The sequence below is a fragment of the Nelumbo nucifera genome, chromosome 5 (assembly GCF_055504915.1).
Source record: "Nelumbo nucifera cultivar China Antique chromosome 5, China Antique-T2T, whole genome shotgun sequence".
Lineage (NCBI taxonomy): Eukaryota > Viridiplantae > Streptophyta > Magnoliopsida > Proteales > Nelumbonaceae > Nelumbo > Nelumbo nucifera.
The window spans coordinates 56215345-56236866 of record NC_142653.1 but is presented as its reverse complement, the minus strand read 5'-3'; the positions used below and the strand labels follow the sequence as shown (position 1 = coordinate 56236866).

Here is a 21522-nt window from a genome sequence, read left to right as displayed (position 1 = left end):
CTTATGGGTGTTTGGGAAATAAGCCCGAAATAAGTGTTTATTTTAAAAATAATGACTTATTTTTTAAGCCCAAATTTCCAGTTTTTTTAAGTGCTTATACAATAAGCACTTATTCAATTTTTTTCTTCCAAAATTATCCCTAGATGAATTTTAAAATACCACTTGTATAATTATCCCCAGTTGAATTTTATAAAAATACTTCCGTAATAGTGTTTTTATTAAAGTGCTTTTGTGTAAAAATATTTTCATAAAAATACTTTTATAAAAGCACTTTCATAAAAATGCTTTTATTAAAGTACTTTTGTAAAAGTGTTTTCATAAAAGTGCTTTTATAAAAGTACTTTCATAAAAGTATATTTTGAAAAAAAAAATGAAGGACAAAATAGTCACAAATGCTTAGCTTATCGGAGAAAAAGACTACCAAGTGCCCAATATGAAATAAGTACTTTTTTTTTTTAAATAAGCACTTGAAAAAGTTGGATGCCAAATACAAACAAGTATTTATTCGAATAAGCACTAGTTTTTAAGTACTTATTGTTTACATAAGCACTCCCATATATGGCCTTAAGTGTGACGAATGAAAATTATTGACCAAAAAAAAGTTAATAAATATCTGGCTCATGACCTGCTGACCAGTCTAACCAGCAGGTTTAACACGGGTTGAAAACATTAGTTTCAGACTTTCAGAGCAAAGAATAAGGCTTTTCCAAATCAAATTAAAAATGTTTTCAACTTACTTTTCTTTTTTCCTTTTGGCATGAGAAAGAGCATTAGAACTCATCTCCATTCTTCAGCGGTGATTTAATCATCCTTTCCTTTAGATAGGACCTACGTTACTATTAGACACTTGTCTTTATCAGAAAGTAAAGAAAAAAAGAGTTAACAACTTCTAAGAAAAATCGTAAAGCAATTTTAAACTCAGACCAGATTGAAGGGTTCAAAAATGTTTGTACACCTTAATACGACGGATTAGGTGTATCGATACTATATATCTTAACCGGTCTTAACAAGGCTACCCGTAAAAACGCAGGCCAGTGCATGAGTCTGGTCTGAGGAGGGATAGATGTATGCAACCTTATCCCTATTTACAGATATACGCAGTCTATCCCTTTATAACATTAAACTAAAATTACGTTTGACACATCTTTTCATATGATCTTTTGGTTGTTTATAATTCAAATAGTCAAATTTTCAGTCTATTTTCGTTTAGCACATAAAAGATCTAACTGCCAAAAGCCGAAATACCGAAAAGACACGAAAAAACCCATTTTAGGCTGATTTTGGAAAGCTCCAAATGAAGCTTTTTGCGTCTTTCACGGTTTATTCTCGTGGAATAACGCATAAAAAACGCACTTCTGCTAAACATGCTTCAGGCTGCTCAGATCTTCATGCAAAACCCAGTACTTCACACATACTCAATACATGACAAACTTTGGGCTAATAACGGTCCATTGGACCTACCGGGACAGGCCCAACCCTGGATGATTTACAATATGGGCCTAGAATTTCCAGCCCGTTGGTCAAAACTTGTGGCCCATTCCAACCTGGATTGGGTTCGTTTGCTAACGGGATTCTCAACGTCCAGCTACATGCTAACATGCGTGGCATTTGTAAAGAGACAGGTTATTGGGTTATGATTCGTTGACATTTCACACTGATCATAGGAAACCTGTACATACTGTTTTCTCTAACAAATTGCTTTACACATAAATGGTAGTTAAATTACTTTTACACACAAATATACAGAATGGGCAGGGGCAGCTGGTGGTTGTTAGAGAGCCCCAATTTGTAGCGTCTTTTGTGAGGAATGACTGCATAGAGCTGGATTGACCATGAACTCGTACCTATTCTGATTGCCACAATATTTGAAATTCCTCAGAGTACCTTCCCGTCTAACAGTGACAAGACTCGCATCCTGTTTCATGACACCAGAAGGTGAATCTTGATACTGATTCATTTTGTTGGTTAAAGTTCTGAATTCATCAGTACAAAAGAGAATATTACATTCAGAATTTCCAGAGAAATGCTACCAGACGCAAGTTGTTGATAGTTGATGAAAAATAAATGGTTGTTGATGGATTTATTTCTCAGTAAGGCATCATGCAAATAGGCCAAAACACATGCATATTGGCGAACACCTCCTAATTGACCCAGGAATCTTCCATGTGGCAAATTGTTTTGGACATCAGAAAGGATTCCTTGCATTCCTCTTCCTACACTATATAATGGAAGTGTGGAACAAATTTTAACCAACAAAATTCTTTCCATGGCTTTCAAGGCGCCAAGGTGAGGCTAGGCGACAGGGGGGCACCTTGTCGCCTAGGTGATGGATTTTTTTACGTAGAAAACATAGATCCTAAGGTAATTCCCTAGGTACCATAACCATATTTCCTTAATAATTATTCATAATTTTCATAAGAAAAGTATAGAGTTCATGTTAAGTATAGAAAATCAACATACTCATGAGAAGAAAAAGGAGGAAAAGAAAATTCAAAAAATATAGGGGCTGAACCCTTATTTTTTTTTATAGGAAAAGAAGAAAAGAAAATAGTAGTAGTAGTAGTAGTAGTAGTAGTAGTAGTAGTAGAAGTAGAAAAGAAAACATGTTGATTGGACAAAATTTTAAGTTCTTCCTTACTTATTGGTTCAGGTTTTGAAGTCTTTGAGGATTCAATTCGGCATTTAGCAATGTTTATATTGATTAAATCCTAACAAATAAGAAAATAAAAAAAAGAAATTAGTATATAAACACACAAAATGAATATTTTAGTTTAATAGTGTCTATTTTATAATTATAATGTCAAAAAATAAAGAATAAAAAAGTATTTTATAATACATAGTACAAAACTGCTTGGCAATTAGGTGAGGCGAGCCTCAAAGGGTGCCTTGTCACCTAGGCGCCCGCCTAGGCGTCACCTTGACAACTATTTTTTTTTTTTTTGATCAATAACACTTTCATTAATTCATCAGTAGAAAATTTACAAGTGGAAGACAAACACACTTATCTTCCAAGAATCACAAAGAACATCAAGAAATGAAAAAAGAAAAAACAAAGATACAAATACACAAACGTTACAGCTTAGCCCAAAACAAAGAATCCCTTTCTGCCCCTTGTTTTGCTAAACCGTCAGCTAGGGAATTAGCTGATCTTCTAATCCAACATGTCTTAACTTCCATCTCCCGCACCAGCCATTTGAATTTCCTCTTCTCATTATTATACTTCCATAAATCATTTTGATCTTTAGTCAGCCACCCTATCACCACCTCTGAATCCCCTTCAATTATAAGTTTCTTGATGTTCAATTCCTTGGCTTTTCGGGCTCCTTCCATAACTGCACATATCTCAGCTCTAAGGGAGTCACCCACTCCAATTAGGCCTGAGAACATAGCAGAGATGACCCCATTTTCATCTCTAAAAACACCCCTGATCCCCGATTGTCCCGGGTTTCCCCTACTGCATCCATCAAAGTTTAATTTCAAGAATCCACTAGGTGGGGGGGTCCAAGCCACACTCGCTACTGACTTGGTCTGCGTGCAATTTGCAATTTCACCCCACTTCCTCAACATGTCATCCACAATGTAATCTGTGAATATTTCCAAAGATTTCAGCCACTGTACCGCCCTAAAATGTATGATAGCCCTCAGATCTTTTGTTCCTCTCTGAGTTTCTGAGAAGATCCTGGAGTTTCATTCTTCCCACAGTGTCCAACATACTGCAGCCCTTAGTCCTCTCCACCTTGTCCTTCCCCTTTTTAACCGCCACCTGAAAAAGGAAGGTGAGAAAAGGCCCTGCATGTCTGATGGGGGATTCCAGCTGCACCCAAATAAGGAGAAAGCCCAATCCCACAATGACCTTGCGAAGTGGCAAGACACCATTAGGTGAAAACCAGTCTCCCCATCTGCTTTACACAGAACACACCACTGAGGTGACAAGCAAGTATTGGGTCTCTTCTTTTGGAGTAGATCACCAGTGTTGATTCTTTCCAGATAGGCTTCCCAACAAAAACTACCAACCCTAGGAGGTATAGCTCTGCACCAAACCTCACCAATAGGGAAAGGGGACAAGGTAGGACTGGTGGACTGACTTAAGACTTTGAAGAACAAAGCACAAGAGAAAATGCCATTGGGGGTAGGTGTCCAAATTCTAGAATCCGCCCTAGTGGGGTCTAAGACAACGTTATCAAGAAGTGCAAGAAGGCTCGAAATACAGTCGAAGTCTGAGTCCCTCAAATCCCTTCTTAGACCCAAGTTCCACCCAATCCCAGAAGTGGAAGACGACGGGGTGGTGAAAGACGAGATCGGCTCATTTTTCAAATCAGAAAGAGCATACAAAGATGGAAACTGATCCTTTAGAGGGGCGCTCCCCACCCAGGTTTGTTCCCAAAATTTTATGGAGTTACCGGAATTCAAGTCATACCTGATATTAGGAATGAAGACTGGTAGCAGGTCATGAATGGCTTTCCAAGGAGAATTGCTTGTGATCCTAGCTCTGATTCCAACATCCCATCCATTGTGCTCCAGCCACTATTCTAGCCCATAGCTTCTCCTTCTCCATAGGAAACCTCCACAACCACTTCCCCAGCAGAGTCATATTCCTTCTCCTAATACTCCCAAGCCCCAAACCACCACACGACTTACTCCTACACACTATCTCCCAGCTAACTCTATGATCCCTCTTCTCTTCTCCCGGCTCTCACAGGAAATCTCCCATTAACTTCTCTAATCTGTTAGCAAAAATCACTGGGATTTTAAACACCGACATGAAAAAGATGGGTAAGTTAGCAAGCGTGGCCTTAATTAATGTAATTCTCCCACCAAGAGAGAGGTAGTTCTTTTTCTAGGATACCAATCTTTTTTCAAACCTTTCCATCATCGGGTTCCAGAAACTCTCTCTCTTGGGATTATCACCTAATGGTAATCCTAAGTAGTTCAGAGGCCACCCCGAAACTTCACACCCCAGCACTTCAGCACTCTCCCTGATCTCTCCCTCCTCCAAATTCACCCCCACTACACAGCTTTTCCCAAGGTTAACCTTCAAATTGGACATTTGCTCAAACAGTTGTATCACCGACTTTAAGTTCCTAATAAACCTCACATTACCACCTTCACAAAACAGAATCGTGTCATCAGCAAACTGTAAGTGAGTGAGGGGGGTTTCCACCCTCCCAACCCTCCAGCCTCTAATGAGCCCCCTAGAATCTGCTCTATGAATCAGTTTCCCCAAAACCTCCGCAATTAAAATGAACAAGAAAGGAGAAAGGGGGTCCCCTTGTCTTATACCCCTACTGGCTGGAAAGAAATCTACCATTGTCCCATTCACTAGCACTGAATAATGACAATTCCGGACACAGCCCATGATCCACTTACACCATCTAGCCCCAAACCCGAATTTAGTTAAGACTTTCCTCAAGAACTCCCAGTCCACCAAGTCATAAGCCTTTTCCAAGTCCAGCTTACAGACCACTCCCTTCTTCTTATCCCTCTTAAAGTTCTCCACACTCTCATTAGCAATTAAAATCTGATCTGTAATTTGTCTTCCACTCACAAAAGCTCCTTGATAGTGTGCAATGATATCTGGCAGTACCTTCTTCAGCCTCAAAGACAACACTTTTGCAATGATCTTATACAAGCTATTAACCAAACTTATTGGTCTAAAATCCTTCGGGTGGGATGCATCTTTCTTTTTTGGAATTAAGGCTATAAATGTAGAGTTCACACCCGGATTGACAATTCCTCTCCTAAAAAACTCCTCAAACACCCGCAAGAGATCATCTTTCAAGATATCCCAACAATCCTGATAAAAAGCCATTGTAAACCCATCCGGCCCTGGAGCTTTTGTTCTATCCATAGAAAACACAGCCTCCTTGATCTCTTCTATATTAAAGCTTCTTTCCATCCTTCTCCTGTTCTCCACCCCTACATCTGGCCAATCCAAACCTTCTACCCACACCCTTCTACTCACAGGCCTTCTTAGAATAGATTTGAAGTGCTCCACACAGGCCCTGGCAATCTCCTCTTGCTGTACTAACTCAACTCCATCTACTACCAATTTGGAGATAAAGTTCTTCCTTCTCCTGCCATCTGCTAGAGAGTGGAAATACCTAGTGTTTCTATCTCCCTCTTGCAACCATTTACACCGAGATTTTTGCCTCCAGCTAATTTCCTCCTTGTGCAGGCAGTCCTCTAACTGTCTTCTCAGTTCTCTCCTGAGGTTATTGTCATCCTCTCCAAATTCTCCCCTTTCCTCTTTAAAGTCAAGGCTTTCAATCTTCTTCATCAAGTCTCCCTTTCTTTCTTCTGTCCTCCCTAACTCCATCAAATTCCACTCCTTGATTCTTGCTTTCAAGAATTGTAGTTTCTTATGGAATCTCATCCCCTCCCACTCCACCAACGGGTTACACTCATGCCACCACTCCCTCACTTTGTTAGGAAACCCTGGATGAAGTAACTACATATTTTCAAATCTAAAGGGGGTAGGACCTCCACACCTTCTTTCCTCCTTACATAACACTATGGGCCAGTGATCCGTGGTCACCCTTGGGAGAGCTCTAGCATCCAAGGTTCCCCAATGTTCTTCCCAATCCAAAGACAACAGGAATCTATCCAGCTTAGAGCAAATGGGTCTAGATTGGAGATCTGACCATGTAAATGCCTTATGTGCTAGGGGAATCTCTTTAAGCTCAAAGGCATCCACAAAACTATTAAACTTCCTCATGCTTTTTGTCACCCTCTAGTTAACCTTGTTGGACTCTTCCGAGAATCTAGTCACATTGAAATCCCCACCCATGCACCAAGGCCCATCCCACAACCCTCTAACATCAGCCAGTTCCTCCCACAGCTCCTTTCTCTCTCTGTAGTCATTCGGTCCGTAAACATTTGTGAGCACCCACATATAATCATCCTCTTGCTGCTTAAACTTCATGGAAACCGAGTACTTTCCGATCAACTCCTCCATACCTTCAACCACATCCCTCTTCCACATTGTTACAATCCCCCCGGAAGCACCCCACGATGGAGCCGCCACCCAGCTAATCCCCCTGGCTTTCCATACACTCCTTGCCCATTTGTCATTAAACTCCATTCTCTTAGACTCTTGCAGCAGCACAATGTCTGGGTCATACCGTCTTATTACCTCTTTTATTGTTGCTCTCTTCTTCGCACTCCGAAGAAGACCTCAAATTCCAACTAAGAATCTTCATTCTGCTTCTTTTTACAAGCCCCTTGCCACCTACCCACTACTTTCCCCCTTTCCTTCTATCTCCTTTTACCTCGAGCTTCTTGTCTCCTTCTACATCTCTCTTTAATCTCTCTACTTCATTCAACCTCCTCTTCTTTGTTATGATCTGCATCTTCCTCTTCTGTAAACTTTCTTTCAACTCGTTCAAATCTTCTAGCCTACAGCCTAACTTCCCTACAAATTCTGCTATCGTGTCTTCTCTCCCCGATTCCACCACCCCTACCCTTCCTACAGAATCCCCTTCATCTCTGTCCACCTGCCTTTTCTTCCTCTCCTCTAGTCCCACCTCAATTCTTTCCTCTCCAACCTTCCTCCCCTTAATGTTACCTCCCTCCTTCCCTGCTTTCTCCCCGCAATCCTCTCCATCTCTACCCTCATTCCTTTCCCTCCTCTCCACTAACCCCTCCTCTCTTCCTTCCTCCCCTTCCCTCCTCCAAATCAGCTTCCCTTCCACATCCTTAAACACTCTTTCAATGATTTCCCACACTTTTCCACTCCTATACCTTTCTTCCCACACCTTCCCACAATCCTTCCTTCCCCTCTCCCCCTCCTCAGAAAGCCCGCCTACTAGCTCGGCTGCATATTCAAGGGCTACAGAACATGATACAGGAACGGAATCTGGAACCAAAGACACAGGAGACACATTAGTAGCACAAACCAAAAACACATGGTTACCTGGGACTGATGGACAAGCTAGAATAGGACTGCTCCCGGCCTCCTCTTGTTCCGGAGGTTGGTAAACAATTATCTTCCTGAGTTGGTTGGGAAGTACTTCTGTCCTTTGGTCAACCTGGTGATCTTTCCACTCTACCCCTGGGTCACCCCTAGATGGCGTATTCCTGCTCTGCTTCCGGTTCTCCCGGTTTTCCCCTTTTGATAAACCATGCGCACTCTATGGTCTTGGGAGTGAGATAAGCCAATTGCAGTCTTCACCCTGGAATAATCTTGCAATATTCCACCCTTCCAAATCACCTCCAGCACAGCTGCCTTCATCATTTACACTGCCCACACTCGAGCCATCAACAGAAAGGTCCTCCGATTCATCATCGCCTTCACCGCACTGCACCCAACCTTCAAACTTCTCTTCAGTTCTTCCCCTAGTGAAACTTGGCTTCAGCCTCTCTGAGGAGCCTCGCACGGGGCTAAGCTCCTTCAAACTTCGTCGGGAGACCCACTGTAACGCCCTCTTCTTTTCTGGTTTCCGGCGCTGCGCACAATCCCCCTTTTGGCTCGCGGCTGGGGACGATGATAGACCGTAACCGATGTCTATCATAGTCGAAACCCCAGTCACGTGTTTCACTAAAGGCTCACACGCCTTTTTAACAAGCTGAGTCGGGCCCGCTGACCTGTTTGGGCCTTTACAAATACCATTAGCAGCCCACATGGGCTTTTGCTTTGGCCCATTCTTAAACACCCGTGAGCTCACATGACTTTTAAGAAGGTCACGCACGTCCAACCCCGGCCCCGGTTTGGTTTTAACAGGTCTATGTTCGGTTCCTCCTTGGACCAACCCCTTTTCCTTGTTCAAAAAAGTCTTGGCACCGGTTACAACCTGTGCAAAGGACCTGCCACCCTCCAGACAGTTCACTGCTTCCACACGCGAAAATCCCACCCCCTGCCTGCTACCCTTTTGTTTCTCCAGCAAAAGTTTTTCCATTTTAGTGAAAGTGCTTTTCTTGTTTGAATCCTCCAACCCTTTCTTGCCACGCAGCTCTTCATCTTCAACCTTCTCATCTCCCTCCCTACGAGCCTCTTTCCAGAGCATCGATTCAGTGGATGAAGCCAGCCACACAGAGTAGCAATGCCCTTCGACTAACACCTCTAACTTCCAAGGAATCTCCTCAGGTTTTACTCCATTCAATAAAATGGAAGCTGAACGAAGGTCTCCCCAAAAGGCACCTCCTAGTGATCCTCCACACATCAAAGCAATGGCTTCAGCAGTTTCTTGCTTCCAAAAGTGAAAGGGAAGACCTAAAAGACGCACCAACACTCCATCTTCAACAAAGAAATCTTTGGAGTTTGATCCCGCACAACATCTTGATACTGTGAAATTTCCAAGTTTAGCTTGGATATTTAAAGCCTCAACTTCTACTCTGTTCTCAAGCAGATCCAGCAAAGCCTTGTCCTTCTCAAAATGTGTAAAAATAAATGTGCTCTTCAACTTTAAACTTGCTGTTAACAGATCTGCAACTTTCCTCCAGTCAAGAATGGGAGCTGAAGCTTTAACTATCAGTTTACTTTCCCAATCACCTCTCTGTATGTTTACTCCCATTCTGTATTTACCTGCCCCCGCTAACACTAAAAGAGTCTCTTGCTTAACATTGTTCACCATACTGCTAGAACTGCTTATCTTCCTTTTCACTATTGCTTCTCTTTTAACACTCAGGCGTTTCAGCAGTTCACATAAGGCGCCATGAACTGCCTTCCATCCCTGACTCTTCCTTCCTTCTGGAAAGCAGATCATCTGCTTTCTACCCTTGCCAAAAAATTCTGTCAAGGAGATAAAAAAACCTTTAAGGTTTCTCTTACACTCTACAACAAACCTTCTTCCAGTTTCTGAGAAAAGCTCTTTCCAACTATTTTGCTTGCCTTTGTTACTTGCACCTTCCACAAACTCCTTGAGCCCTTCAATTACCCCCACCCCTTCTAACAGCACCATCCCTCTCTTTGCTTCCCTGATTTTCAAGCTCAGCTGACCATTTAATCTCAGTTCCTCAAAAAGGAGCTCCTTAGATTCAATCTTCAAAGCTTTTTTCCAACGGCCTACCTCCACAAAATCTCCCATCTCAGTTCCTCACCCTCTCACCCTCTCAGCAACCCTCTCTTTGCTTCACCCTCTCACCCTCTCACGATCTCAGACAATGGCAACAGACGAAAACACAGTTCCTCGTCACCTTGACAACTATGATCCTTTCCATATTCAAAAGCATCCCTTTTTATGGATAGATTTTATATTAATTAATTAACCACGGATGGTTAATATTAGTTGGGCAAACCACCAATACAAGGAGTTGGGATTGGCTTCCCCCAACACCCTACATGCATACCACAGCACATCTGACCATGCATTGAGAACATCTCCCCATGACAAGTACAGGAGATGTTCCCAATGCACAATCGGGATGTGCTATGGGGCATGCAGGGAGCCAATGCGAATTCCAATACAAGGTGGGGTGTAGGGTTGATGCATGGCTGAGGATTAAACAGTGGTTGATCCACAGGGTCCCCTACCCCTAGTCAGTGGACGGTTTTGATTGGCCCAACCGAACTAGGGTAGGTTGTGTAGGGAAGTTGCATACTGCCTGTTAGTAGACCTTTTATTTCTATATAATGGTTATGACTGTTCGCAAAGAATTACACTAGCAAATAAGTTTAAAAAACCAAATAGCAACTTACGATAAAGTATCTGCCGCATAAAATATTGGAAGCCTCCCTAATCCTGCACATCGCCATGTTGTTCTTTTCGAATTGATAACCTTCTCTGCCTCAGAGCCTGTTGCTGTCACAACAAACTGCAATATCGCATTGCCCAATATTACCACAATATATTCAACAAAATACAGTACTGTATGACAACTTTCTCTGAGATGACAAAACTGTAGAGGTATGAAGAGAGCAAAACAACCATAATAACAATGCAAGGAAAAACTGCCTAGAAATCCATGACAATAATGTATGGACAAAATAATTTCTTGATACTTTAACGAACATGACATAGTGAATTAAAATATCTAAACTATTATAAAGCAGATACTTGCCTTGGTTTTGGTGCAGGCCATAGAAGTTAAATTTGATTATATTATGTCAACTTATATAATGCCCTTACACTAGCTACAGTAAAGCATAATATTTGTTTTGCAATAAATAAATCAGCTTAAAATGTAAACCACACACAAAGTCCAAGCAGTCGTATGCTTCAACCAAAGCGTTACATGGAAAATAATGGAAATACTTTTCACATTCTATTATGCTCTGAGAAAGAAAAGCAAAGTCATGAAATACCATATATACATCTCGGCATATCTTTAAATAACATTGTATGGGCACAGATTTCTGCAGAGATAAGCTAATATCGCAAAGTAACAAATAGAATACCATAATAACATTGTATGGGCACAGTTTTCCCATAATGAACAAAGCAGGTATCAAGCTTTAACAAGACTAATTAACACCAAGGTTCAAAGTATCAATATGATGCATCCAAAACGGGGTGCATTGTATTGGATTTCAGGGTCACCAATACTCGGGGTAAAAGGAGTTGGATTCTTTGAATGATTTCAAACATTACTTATTGATTTGACAGACTGACAGGCCCCCTGTCATACTATCAAACCAAAAAGTAAAAAAACAAAAAATAGTTTCCATCAAAAGAAACTCTTGATACACAAAAAAGGCATATCAAGAGTATCAATTCTTTGAACCTTGATTAATACAACTCCAAATTCTTCTGTCAATTGCAACTATGGGTCCGACCTAATTAAATAACTACAGAGTGCAGAGAGAAATCAACAAGAAGGAATTCTATTTGTAGGGGACCAAGTAAAAGGACCAAAAAGTCCAAGAAAATTAATCTGAAAGATAAAAGAACTGTCAACTATAAACATGAAGGATTTAAGTCGTATGCTTAGTTATAAAAGGAAAAACAAAAAATTCTAATCATTTTCTTTGGAAAAGAAAATTCTAATCCTAAATCAACTTAAATCTTAGCAAAGAATTCACAAGATTGACTAGCTTCTAATTCCTGACTCAAATAACTACACAAATAGCCAAAACCTCTTCATAGGAAATTTTGGTCATTTCAAAACTTACTTATGGGTCTAACCCAAGAGTTTATTTTTTCTATTCATAGTTTAACTATGCTTAAAATTTCTGATCATTCATTGGGTAGATTAGGAGTTATTGAGTTTTCTTACAATGGAGGCAGTTCTACAATTTTCATTTTTCCAAGTTCTAGTAGGAATGAACAAATGGAGTTTATTTGAGATCTTAAAGCTTATGTAAGTGTGGTGAAGAGTTAGAGACCATTGATCACATCTTTATGAAATGCAACTTGACCATCCAAATATGGAACCTCACAAGCAAAGACCACTCAAAACATTCGAAACAAGACCCATCACTATTCACTAATTGGGTAGTAGAGCAGTGTAAAACAAGAGTAAACAGAGGAAGAAGAAGAATTTGTTATATGTATTCATCAATCTCGTATGTATATATACAAGTTACAAATTCTATGTTAGGAAATAAGACTAATTAAATTCCTACAAATCAGTCCTACAATCAAGGTAAATCATATCTCCCTAGTATTTACTTCCTATTCTGTAACATCATATCTCCCTAGTATTTACTTCCTATTCTATAAAACTCCCCCTCAAGCTGGAGCATAGATATTAATCATGCCCAGCTTGTTACAAAGATAATCAACCCGGACCCCATTAAGAGCCTTCGTGAAGATATCTCCCAATTGTTTTCCTGTTTTCACATAACCTATAGAAATCAAACCTTGCTTAATCTTTTCACGAACGAAATGGCAATCAATCTCGATATGCTTAGTTCGTTCATGAAAAACAGGATTAGATGCAATGTGAAGAGCAGCTTGGTTATCACACCATAACTTGGCTGGTACTGAAGTTTTAAGACCTACTTCAGTCAGAAGCTGATATATCCACATTATTTCACACACAGACTTGGCCATAGCTCTATATTCCGATTCTGCACTCGAACGTGAAACAACATTCTGCTTCTTGCTTTTCCATGAAACCAGATTCCCTCCAACAAATACACAATAGCCTGAAGTAGACCTTCGATCTTCCTTGGATCATGCCCAGTCAGCATCTGAAAAACATTCAATTCTAGAATGACCATGATTGCCATACAAAATTCCTCGCCCAGGTGCTCCTTTTAAGTAGCACAAAATTTGTTCTACAACTGTCCAGTGATTAACTGTTGGAGAGGACATGTACCGACTCACCACACTAACTGAATACGCAATATCCGAACGAGTTATAGTAAGATAATTCAACTTTCCAACCAATCTTCTATATCTCTCAGGATCTTCAAATAATTCACCATCTTTTGTGAGCTGCAAGTTAGGAACCATTGGAGTGCTACATGGCTTAGCTCCCAACTTTCCTGTCTCAGACAACAAGTCAAGTACATATTTCCTTTGAGATAAGAATATTCCCTTCTTGCTTCTTGTTACCTCAACACCCAAGAAGTATTTCAACATTTCCAAATCTTTGGTATGAAACTGAGTGTGGAGAAAGGATTTAAGGGATGAAATCCCTGTAGTATCACTCCCAGTAATGACAATATCATCCACATACACAACTAACAAAATGATGCCGGCAGCAGAGTGCTTGAAGAAAACAGAATGATTAGATTTACTTTTCTTCATACCAAAATTCTCGGCTGCCTGACTAAACTTTCCAAACCAGGTGCGAGGACTCTGCTTCAACCCGTACAGAGACTTATGAAGATAGCAAACTTTCCCATACTCCCCCTGAGCAACAAAGCCAGGCGGTTGCTCCATATAAACTTCCTCCTGAAGATCCCCATGAAGAAAAGCATTCTTGATGTCTAACTGATGAAGGGGCCAATTATAAGTAGCTGCCATAGAAACAAAAAACCTGACAGAAGTAAGTTTAGCAACAGGAGAAAAGGTATCAGAATAATCCACTCCTTTAGCAACAAGACGGGCTTTCAATCGGGCAATGGACCCATTAGGATTGATTTTAACTGTAAACACCCATTTACACCCAATAGCCTTCTTATTTGCAGGTAAATTTACCAAGGTCCAAGTGTCATTGTCCTCTAAAGCATTCATCTCCTCAATCATAGCATTACACCATCCAGGGTGAGAAAGGGCTTCTTTAACAGTCTTAGGAACAGAGATAGAATCAAGAGATGCAATAAAAGAACAAGAAGAGGGCGACAAATGGTTATAAGACACAAATGAAGATACTGGATAAGTACACTTATGCTTACCTTTACGAAGAGCAATAGGAAGATCATCATTAGAGACTGGTTCTAACGACGAAGGAACAGGATCAGTTGAGACTGGATCTTCCGACGAAGGAGCTGGTACAAGACATGGATCTGGAGGGGTTCGTTGCTGAGAATAAACCTTACTGTAGGTGGCTTAGGCCTGGCAGCAGCAGATTTAATAGAATGTGAAACAGATGATGTGACAATATAGATTAACAAATCATCATCCTCCCCCTGACTTGAATGAGGAGTAGATGGAAAGAAAGGTGTATCTTCTAGAAAATTAACATCGGCTGACACAAGATATCTGTGAAGAGTAGGACAATAACATCTATACCCTTTTTGAACACGAGAATACCCAAGAAAAACACACTTCAAAGATTTTGGATCTAGTTTGGTAACCTGAGGACGAACATCCTAAACAAAGCATGTACACCCAAATACCCTAGGCTCAATAGGAAACAGTGTTTTATTTGGAAACAGAACATGATAAGGAGTCTTACCCTGAAGAACAGACGAAGACATACGGTTAATCAAAAAACATGTTGTGGAAACTACATCAGCCCAGAAAGGTTTAGGAACCTTCATTTGAAATAACAAAGTTCTTGCAGTTTCAAGAAGGTGTCTATTTTTCCGTTCAGCAACCCCATTTTGAGATGGTGTATCTACACAAGAAGTTTGATGAAAAATGCCATGCTGAAGCATGTAAGTTTGAAAGGGATTCTGACAAGTACTCCTTAGCATTATCACTTCTCAATATTTGTACAGAAACATTAAATTGAGTTTTAACTTCAGCACAGAAAGCAGAAAAATGAGAAAAGACCTCAGAACGATTTTTCATTAAATATAACCATGTCATACGAGAGTAATCATCAACAAAAGTAACAAAATACTTAAACCCAGTTTTGGACTCAACTGGACACGGACCCCAAACATCTGAATGGACTAACTCAAAAGGAGCACTAGCTCGTTTATTGACTCTAGGACTCGAACTAAGATGATGGTGTTTAGCAAACTGACAAGACTCACAATTTAATGACGACAAACTCTGAAATTGAGGACAAATTTGCTTTAACACATGGAGAGAGGGGTGGCCCAACCGACAATGTGCTTCAAAAGGGGTTACAACTCCAGAACAGGCTATGGATCTTGGAACTTGTGTATCAAGGACGTAGAGACCTCCAAACTCATGTCCCTTACCAATAATCTTCTTCGTCGTAAGATCCTGAAATAAACACTAATCAGAAAAAAATGAGACACAACAATTAAGGGTACGAGTGAGTTTGCTAACAAAAATTAAATTAAATGATAACTGAGATAAACTAAGAACATATGACAAAGGAAGTGATGGTGTTGGACTAATTGTGCCAGACCCAATAACACAAGATGTTGACCCATCTGCTAAAGTAACAGGAGAGGTAGATTTATGTGACTGAAAGGTAGAAAACAGGCTTGAATTACCTATCATATGATATGTAGCTCCTGAATCAATGACCCATTTGGAAGAGGAGGAAACAAGACATGTATTGGGTTTACCTGACTCGACGATGGCAGTAACAGGAGTAGATTGAGGTTTCAATGATTCTTGGTACTAAGCAAATTTGGCATATTCATCTGCAGATTTCATAACGGGCTTCTCAAAAGTATCCGTGGTGGATGCAATATGGGCAGACTGAGTTTTCTTATTCTGCAACTTCCTGCAATCCCGCTTCATATGTCCTGGCTTATGACAGTAATGACACACTATCTCTCCTGACTCCTGTCCACGAGTATTAGTATTCCTGTCATAGTTACTTGACCTGTCATAATTGTTGGATCCTCTACCACTACCACTCTTGTATTGTTGTCTCCCTGATTCAGATGTATTATTGCGACTGACAAGGGCACTACTAGGCTGAACAGGTGGAGAACTTTCTGTACGAAGGACCTTACTAAAAGCATCTTGTAGAGAAGAGATCTCTGAACTGGAAAGAATCTGAGATTTAGCAGTCTCAAATTCAGAAGGTAGGCCAGCTAAAAAACTCATAACAGCCATCTTTTCTCGCTGAGCTTGTTGAACAGTCACATCAGTACTAAACGGAAGCAACATATTAAGTTCTTCGTATGTTTTCTTGAAATCCATGAAATAGCTTGTAAGAGATCTATCGCCTTTGTCCACCCTGTAAAAGGCTTTGCACACATCATAAATGCGGGAAATATTCCCCTTTCTGGAGTACAAGAACTCTAGATAGTTCATTAATTCCTTAACAAATCCACAGTGAGTGACTAAACCAACCACCTCACTTTCAATGGAATTGCGTATCTGCAAGAACAAACGAGCATCCTCCCTCAACCAAGACTTTCTCGAGTCATCATTAGGAGGGTCATCAGTCAAATGGTTATCCATAGCAATACTCAGCAAATATAGTTGAACAGTTTTACTCCAATCCAGATAATTAGAGCCATTAAGCTTATGCTCAATTATTTTTGACATCACTGGAACAACATCCGACATAACTACTGATTTCTTGTCCGCCATAATCTCAAAATTCAAATAAACAGAATATTTTGAACACCGAAAATCAACGGAGCACACCTGTTGAAAACACCGGAATGGATATGCACGTAACAAAGCACAAATATGTGCTATACAGGATGAGGCGAGCCAAAAGACAATGACCGAAAAATTTTCCGGCGACAGATGCGCCTCCACGCGCCGGCGCGTGTGACTGTGGCAGAATCTTCAGGCGGCGCGTGAGACACACGCGCAGGGCTGCTGACTGCCGGACTTTGCAAAACCTCCGATCGGCAGGCGCGCGCTTCTTCCTGGATGGGCGGTGAGAGTAAAAACTGCTCCAAGGAGGTGACCCGAAACACCCAAAAATTTTCCTCTACCTACTCTTTACTTAGGAAAAAAAACAAAAGGGCAGGCAGAGACTAGATGCTCTGATACCATGTAAAACAAGAGTAAACGGAGGAAGAAAAAGAATTTGTTATATGTATTCATCAATCTCGTATGTATATATACAAGTTACAAATTCTATGTTAGGAAAGAAGACTAATTAAATTCCTACAAATCAGTCCTACAATCAAGGTAAATCATATCTCCCTAGTATTTACTTCTTATTCTATAACATCATATCTCCCTAGTATTTACTTCCTATTCTGTAACAAGCAGAATTAGTTAGAAGACTCGGAACCATAGAAAGGATGGTGATCTTAGTTTTCAAGGCACCAGGGCGAAGCTAGGCAATAGAGGAGCACCTTGTCAGCTAGTCACCTAGGCGAAGAGTTCTTTAAAATAAAAAATATAAATCCTAGGGTAGATCCCTAGGTTTCATAGTAATAAGTAGTGATCTTTAACCATAATTCTCATGAAATAAGTATAAACCCCATATCAATAGATAGAAAGTGAACATATTTATGAGTAGTAAAATAAGAAAGGAAAAAAAAACAAACAAAACATAAGGGTTGAGCCCTTGTTTTGGTCCTAAGAAGCAGAAGTCCTATTGATTGTTCTTGTGTGTCAATTGGATAAAATCGTCAAGTTATTTTTTACTTGTCAATTCAGGTTTTAAAGTCCTAAAGGGTTCATTGAACCCAAACAAATAAGAAAATGACAAAAAGAAACTAGTATAAGAATAACAATATTAATACTATAAACCCACAATATGAATAAATACGTAGGCATTTGGGCGAGGCAACCCTCCAAGAACGCCTCGCCTAGGCGCCACCTAGGCACCCGCCTAGGTGTCACCTTGACAACTATGATGGCGATCAGGAGAAGATAGCCTTGCTTTTATCAGAAAATTGTCTCAAATGAATTTATCTTCAGAGGGAAAGAGCCTAGACCTCAAAGAATATTGGAAATGGCATTTAACATGTTCACAAACTATCTCAGCACCAATATGTTGATTCATGATGTGAGTTGGAGGAAGAAATGTATCAAAATGGTTTGATGGAAGACTCTATGCCATATAAAATTAAAATCACTTGTGATCCTTCTTTGGGAAAGAATGGGGATACAGAAATTGGAGTGGTAGTGAGAAATCACCATGGAGGATTGTGGCACAAAAGATAAATTCTTAGGGTCATAATTGGGGTGACCTTTGATCATGGGCTGGGCGGGACCAGGCTGGACTTAGCACTGCTATAATGGGCTTAGCCAAGGCACAGTTAGGGATAGACCAAACCTATGGACCTACAAAGTTTAAATATTTAAAATATATTTACACTTAATATAATATAAAATATCACATAATATATATAATGCCATACAAAATGTATATAATATATAATTATATTATATAATGTCATATATCTATAATTTTTATAAAAAGTGGAAATGGACCCCATGTTTTAAAAGGGCAAGGTGCACGCCTTTTTGAAGCAAGGTGCAGAATTTTAAGCCATTCAAAAAAGTGAACAAAATTAAAAAAAAATATTAATTCAGAAAAATGCAAACTTGAATTTTAAAAGAAAACAAGCATTTTAAAAAAACCTATTGGATCAAATTATAATACATAAACATAACATAGAAAACATATTCAAAGTCAGAGTGTAGAAATAAAATCAAACAAAACATATTAAAGCACTCCACAATTCACGCATGTTAAACTTTCAATCTTTTTTGTCTCTCCCAAGTCCCAATTGCATTACTTCAGGTAGCTAATGTGATGTTAAGCATCTTGTATTCCTAAATCAATGAAATTGGCCCTCTACCTCCATAACGCCCCTTGAGGCAAGCCCAAGCAAATCCACGCAAGGGTCCTAAATTTTTGCCTCATATATAAAGAGATGTTTTATGATTTTAGGGTTAGGAATCAAATGTTAATTGATGAAGAATTTCTTGTATTAAGAAGGATGTGGAAACACCAACAAAAGGGGGGGGGGCATCACCAGTTCACCACTGTGCTTGAAAAAGTGCACAACTGGGCTGGCACAAGGCACATCGGGTGCATGCCTAGGTACACTAGATGTGTGCCTTTTCAAAGGGGCTGCACCTGAGCGTGGGCAAGGCATACTGTGAAATGTGCCCTGTGTGCCTAGGTGCATCTTTTAAATCACTGAATGGACCTTGAGTGTTTCTGGACTTTTCCTTGATTAAAATACCCATTTCTGAATTTGGCCCCTCTATTGTGAAGATAGAAAGTGTGTTTTGAATTTCTACTTTTCTGTCCATCCTATTCTCTCTCATTAGTTCTTATATTTAGGGCATGTTTTGGGCACATCTCTAATATTTTATACTCATCATGCTAAACCAAAACAAGAGAGATAAATAAGAATTATTTCTATTAATGATGGAAATGGAATACAAGAACACACACAAAAAAAAAAATTAATATCTAACAGGTTACCCCATTGACTGAGTTGAATGATTCAATTATTCAATCAACTGGGTCATCAGGTTGTTGACTGAGTCAACTGTTTTTTCCAGGAAAGCAGTTTGGTAATGAAATGGACTTGGATTCCAGGTGAGATGATTGGCTGACTGGTCTGACAAGCCAATACGACAATGGGTTGAAAAAACTGACAAGAAACCAAAGTTTTAAAGACCAATTGCATTACCTTCTGGGTGGTAGCTCAGCAGTTTAACCATCCAGGTCAAACAAGTAAACCACTCAACTTATGATTGTTATCAATGATGGAAATGTCTAAAAATACAAAAAAGAAAAAACAGAAAAATAGAATTAATATTTAACCTATGACCTGTTGATCAAGTTAAATGGGTTAGTGGTCAATTGGTCAGGTTATCAGGTTCTTGACCAAGTCTTTTTTTTCACAATAAGGTGGTTTGGAAGAAGAAGAACTAGAAACCTGGCTAGCTAACAGGTCAATCAGTCCAATAGTCTAGTTCAACCATAGGTTGAAAATATTGATATAAACTGTGTAAGAAGATTTGAAGCTGGACCTTTAGGTTGAAAGGCAACAAATGCACCACTACACCATACCTCAATTACTTAAATTGCCACGTTCAATGCACATGCACATTTACTAGTAAGGCCTAGTTCACGTTTCAGGAAATCATTTTCCTGGGAAACACTTACCCAGGAATTTGGCTTCATGGTTTGGCTTGTTATAGTGCACAGATCAAGCATGAATTCTGATTATTTAAGAGTTAGATATTTGGATAGCAATACCATTCAAATAGAGAGGTTGGATCACTATATAATTATTAAGAATTGCTACTTAACAGATAATTATTACCTAAACTAGAATATAAATAAGCTTCAAACTTTCACATGGGAAATGACATATTGTTGAAATAACATAACCTATTCATGGATACCCTAATAAGCATAGAGTCATTTAAGAACAAGTACATAGATGCAGGAATAGGAAAAATAGAAAGAACAGCCATCTTTTGCAACTGTAATGTAAGCGGTAACACAAGGCTTAGAACATACCAGTGGAAACAGAATAGCCATAACTCCATAGCTCACAAGAGGAGGGAAAAAGAAAATTGCCAGAACACAAGGGCCTCCTGAAAAGGTAATGAGCCATAAGGTATAAATATTAAAATTATCACCTTGTCATTCCAAAAGGAAAAGGATCATGGTTAAGTATATGCTTGTAATGGAAACCTCCATTTGACATCACCATAAGGTGTCTGCCCCACCCCCACCCCCACCCCAAAAAAATAAAAACAAAAACAGAAATCTTTTTTGGGAGGGTGTTAAGAACAATCACTCAGACAAAAATGCAAACACAACAATATCACATGCACTTCTGGTTACAGCAATAGAGGCATGTTTGTATTAGCTCTGCAATAAAGATAAAATCATTTGACCAAACCAAAATTGTGAAAATCTTTGAGCAAATGTTCAATCTGAGGATCAGTCTGGATAAAAGCTGTATTGTGAGGCTGAATATAGAGGAGAGGGAGATTTTAGAGGGTGCAGAAGCTTTAGGTTGTATGATTTCCAAGTGGCCTATGACCTATTTGGGACTACCTTTGGGGGACAATTTGAGAGCTAGCAATTTTTGTAACCCTGTGATTGAGAGATTTACAAAAAAGATTGGCTTCTTGGAAGAAAAACTATCTTTCCCTGGGCAGTAGGATGACTTTAATTAGGTCAACTCTTCCAAATCTGCCTATCTATTTTCTCTATTTTTAGGATCCCAATGGGGGTTACCAGAAGGATTGAAAAATTGATTAGGCTCAATTAGGCTCGCGAGCTTCACGAGCTGAGCTTCACTAGGCTCGAGCTCGTCTCGATTAGCAAATGAGCCTATATATCGGGCTCGAGCTCGACTTAAAGCTCAGTTTAAACCGAGCCGAGCTTTCACGAGCTGAGCTCGAATAGCTCGTGAGAAGCTCG

At 39.8% G+C, this 21522-nt stretch overlaps 1 protein-coding gene across 5 annotated transcripts in view; it reads right to left on the bottom strand.

Moving 5' to 3' along the window:
* Positions 1 to 1626: 1626 nt before the first annotated feature.
* The window catches only part of LOC104596802 (etoposide-induced protein), a 35075-nt gene continuing 15179 nt past the window's right edge, over positions 1627 to 21522 (bottom strand). For 4 of the 5 annotated variants that reach the window (XM_010258095.3, XM_010258096.3, XM_088887754.1 and 1 more), the window contains 3 exons: positions 20608 to 20684; positions 10634 to 10749; positions 1627 to 1915 (listed from right to left, as the gene is read on the bottom strand). In XM_010258095.3, coding sequence (XP_010256397.1) covers positions 1876 to 1915; positions 10634 to 10749; positions 20608 to 20684 — 233 coding nt within the window. In that variant the 3' untranslated portion in view covers positions 1627 to 1875. Of the gene's footprint in view, positions 1916 to 10629; positions 10750 to 20607; positions 20685 to 21522 lie in introns of those variants that run through there. The other variant, XM_088887752.1, reaches the window with a different exon arrangement.